We start from the raw sequence: 4,033 nt of genomic DNA on the forward strand, positions 1-4,033 counted from the left end.
GGCGGCAGTCTACACGCCGATGGGTGTGACTAAGCGGGCACCCATCCAAGTACTAACCCAACTGAGCGTTGCTTAGCTTGGGTGATCGCCGGAGTCACACACCGCCCGCGTAGCTACTGTCGCCGCTGTTCATCATTAATTATTTTCCACTTTTGCAATCTATTGAACTTGATTCGATGGTAAACGAAATAACAAACGTTATTTTAGTTGGAAAACTGCCGGGATGAAGTACAACGTATAACCTACCTTTGGACACACATTTTGAACGAAAATAGTCTAGAGAGACCGTCTGAAATCCACAAGAAATTGTCACTGTCGCCATTACTTATATTTTCATTGACTTTTTGCCCTGACATACAATTAGTCTTACATTATTTGAAATTATTTTAGCCGGGTAGTAATACAATTCAAATGAGTCAAAGACCCTGGATACCTCACTCTCGCCAAGCCTAATCGCCACGCGGCGCTTTCGGCGTCCACTGACGGTATGCATGAGGCGTATAGCAACCAGACAAAATATGTCCGGTCGCCCGGCATAAGCCATGCTCAACGGCAACTTGGGAGATTCTCGGAAAATAGAGATTTGTTTACAAATTCTTGGAATGCGATAGAGTCGTGTTTTGTTTTTTTGTCACCGAAAAAACGTTGGCTGTGAACGAAACTGTGCTACTGTTAGTTTATTAGTGTTAGCGAATGAAATTCGGAATTTAGGAATTCCGATTGTAGGAATGACTCTCGATCTTATGCACTTATGAAAAAAAATTATTTTGCCAAATATATTTACTTTCCACCAGTGAATCTCCATAAATATTTCCATAAGGTATGCTAGTGCCGAATATATTTTCTTGTGGTCAGTAAATATACTTAAAAAAATATGACGCTGTGTAAAGTATATCTCTGCCGTGGGTTTTCTAAAAAATCAAGAATTTTTTGTTTAGAGAATTGATTCTGCCAGAAGTTATATGTAATTAAATAAGTATGAATTTTGATTAATATTCTTTTTAACAATTATTTCTTTATGTTCATTTCGTACCACTTTTTAAAATCTTCCATTTTATGTTCATTAGCACAGCATATCACCAATCCAAATTCGGTATGTAAACTCACTGACTTCCACTTCGATAAACTCTTTGGCACGTTCGAGGAAGTCATAATTTTCAAAGACAACTGGAAAATACTCTGGACAGAGGTACTCCTTATTATATGCGTCCTTTCAGGCCCTGCGCCTGAAAAAATTTTCAATTCTGGAATTTTTTTCTTTTTAATTGTTCATAGATTGAAAAGGAAAGAACCGTGTCACAGGCAAATAAAGAAAATGTTTCGGGGGAGAAAATTAATGAGTTTGCTCTCAGGTGTCAACTGTTGGAAAAAGTAAATCGTGAGCAACTTGAACGAATTCTTCTGGCCAGTTGGAGAGGACCACTAATCATCGAAAATTATCGAAAGACTAAGGTCCTTGCAGATAAGCACAGGCTTGCTCTGGTCGAAGAGATTGTGTGGGCGTGTTTAAAAATTTCGGTGGGAGGATGGACGCATGCACATTTTTCTAAAATTGCAGAAAACATTTGCTCCATTTTCGAAGAAGAGCAAGTTGAGACCTATTATACGAGCCACCAATACTACAGAAAAACAGTAAAACTGGAAAACTCTATACCTGCATCTGGTAAAGTTCCCGATAAATTCAAAAACGAGTTGAATGTGTTTCGTATTTTGAAGGGAATTAATACGAAATGGAAGCGAGAAAGAGACAACGTTGATGCATCGAAAAAACAGAGATTGGAAGGTATATGGAATCTTTTTTATGTGACTAGAATTCATGGATATTGAAGTGTCTTTTATTGCAGAGAAAATTAAATTGATCAGCTCAAAACATGCATAATAATAATAATTAGGATAGATCGACGGCAATGGCATGTTCTTTCAATAGTTGTTGCCTAATTATTGGTTTTTCCAGAGGAGTTGACAAAGGTGAAAGAGTCTATTGAGTGGTTGCAGATAAATTACGCGCCTTTGGACGTCGTAGCCGAACGGTGGAAAGAGAGCAGTCCATATCGTAGACTTTGGCTCCTCGAACAAAGAAATCCACTAGTAGACGCTATTTTCACGGACTGGCCCATCCTCAAACAACCAATTGCCAGTACACTTATAAATATCGATTTTATCGATTTGAAATTGACAGAATTGACCTTAACTGAGAAATCTTGGGATGATTTCTACTCAGCTGTACTGGAGAATCGTCATTTGAGACAGAAAGATGAGATTGGAATTGACCTATTGAACAGCATTGCAAAGGATTCTGTTACTGCAGGTATGCTAAGCTGAGTGACGACTCTTCTATCAGGATGCTTAATAATTTTGATTCAAAATTAATTATTCTCTCACCTTTCTTATAGATGGACGAGTTCTTGCCCAGTTATCTCTTCTTCCCCGTTTAATCACACTGAAAGGAACGGTCAAAAGAGGCGCTGAGAAAGAGTCCGATGTTTCGCGTGGGCGTTCTATTGCAGAAGTTAAAGAGAGAATCGTTGTGATAGTGCGAGTATGAATATTTTTTTGACTACGAATTTTTATTTTAATTAGTAAAAAAAGTGACTACTTGTTAACATTTATGGAAAATAATTTTAAATATTTTTATTTTGGGTTTGCTGTCACTTAAAATAGCCCTTAATTTAATAAATACGTTAGGCTAGAACCATCACCACGACCACTCCGATCATTCTGTTGTTCATGATAGCCATCGTCGCGTAATAATAATTAAATGTTTCTAATCATTCAATTCTATTCCTTTTTTTCTAGACTCCAGCTGAGATAACGGAAGTTCAAGTGAAAAGAATAGCAAACGTAGGACGAATCATCGTGCAACCCTATCTCATTGTCGTTGCCGAAAATCCTGTGGCACCTACAGAATGTTATGTTTTCGTCAAAGATAATCTGTATCCTGTAGCTTCAATGGTCGAAGCCATAGATATTGCGTTCAAATTCTATCATGTGCTCGACGGCCACTACCCTTCCGTATCCTATCACATATGGATGTTAATGCAGAGATGATTATATGGTTTCAAGGTCAAAGGTGAACGTCCTGTTCCAACTCTTACTACTCTTCTGTCAAAAATCAGAAATAAACTTCAGCCAGCAGTTAACGAACTTATAGCATCTCCTAAGCAGATTTAAGCTCCGAGGTCAGATGATTCTGTACACTACGATCTCATCCATATTTCATAATAAATAATAAGAATTTTTCAAAACTTTATAATTTTTATTATATCACTAATTTTTCCAATTATTCGATTCACAGATTTGTCATTATCTCGCAATTTATAAATCTAAAAGTGCTGATGAAAAAATCGATCGATTCTATGATTTGTTTAAATTGCAATTAGTAATTTTTTTCGTTCATGAAAAAAAGAGTTTCACTGTATCGATTTTGCTAAGATCAAAGGCTTTTTTTGGGGGGAATAACAAACCTATCATAATGTTTTATCAATGTCCTTATTGCACTGTCGAAATCGTAAGTGATAAATTCAGATTTCATATCGAAACAGAACACAAGCATGACAGTCGGAATTCGTTTAGATGTTGTCACTGTAAAGTGCGAATTTATAATAATATTCCTAGTTAAGCACCTAAAATCGAAACATTCAGACATCTGTACTCGTGATTCAGATCATTTCCCAGAAAAGCTCCATCATTCGTCCCATGAGTGTTCCACTCCATCTTTAGCTGAAGCCGACAGATTTACTAAAATCCTGGAAAAAAATATTTTTCATAAAAAGACACCAGAATTTTTTATTCGTAGTCCACAATTTAAATCCAATTCGCAATTGCCTCCCTCTGACTACACACAATTTAGTGAACAAATCAGCCACGCTGTTAGCCAGTTCACGTCAAATTTATATGCCAATTCGACGATGCCACGATCCACAGCCAATAGTATTCTCAATAAGAGTGCAGAATTGACTAATTTCATACTGGAAAAAATTTCACAAGAGTTGGAATGTTCAGATTGTCAGGCAAAATTACGACCAATGGTAAC

At 36.9% G+C, this 4,033-nt stretch overlaps 1 protein-coding gene across 1 annotated transcript in view; it reads left to right on the forward strand.

Moving 5' to 3' along the window:
* LOC105269705 (uncharacterized) overlaps positions 1–3,171 on the forward strand; it is a 7,705-nt gene extending 4,534 nt beyond the window's left edge. Inside the window, exons 4-9 of the mRNA XM_011310160.1 lie at positions 1,068–1,189; positions 1,276–1,783; positions 1,955–2,308; positions 2,394–2,539; positions 2,797–3,012; positions 3,064–3,171. Coding sequence (XP_011308462.1) covers positions 1,068–1,189; positions 1,276–1,783; positions 1,955–2,308; positions 2,394–2,539; positions 2,797–3,012; positions 3,064–3,171 — 1,454 coding nt within the window. The remainder of the gene's footprint in view (positions 1–1,067; positions 1,190–1,275; positions 1,784–1,954; positions 2,309–2,393; positions 2,540–2,796; positions 3,013–3,063) is intronic.
* The last annotated feature ends 862 nt before the right edge of the window (positions 3,172–4,033 follow it).

Source organism: Fopius arisanus, unplaced genomic scaffold (assembly GCF_000806365.1).
Source record: "Fopius arisanus strain USDA-PBARC FA_bdor unplaced genomic scaffold, ASM80636v1 scaffold00073, whole genome shotgun sequence".
NCBI lineage: Eukaryota > Metazoa > Arthropoda > Insecta > Hymenoptera > Braconidae > Fopius > Fopius arisanus.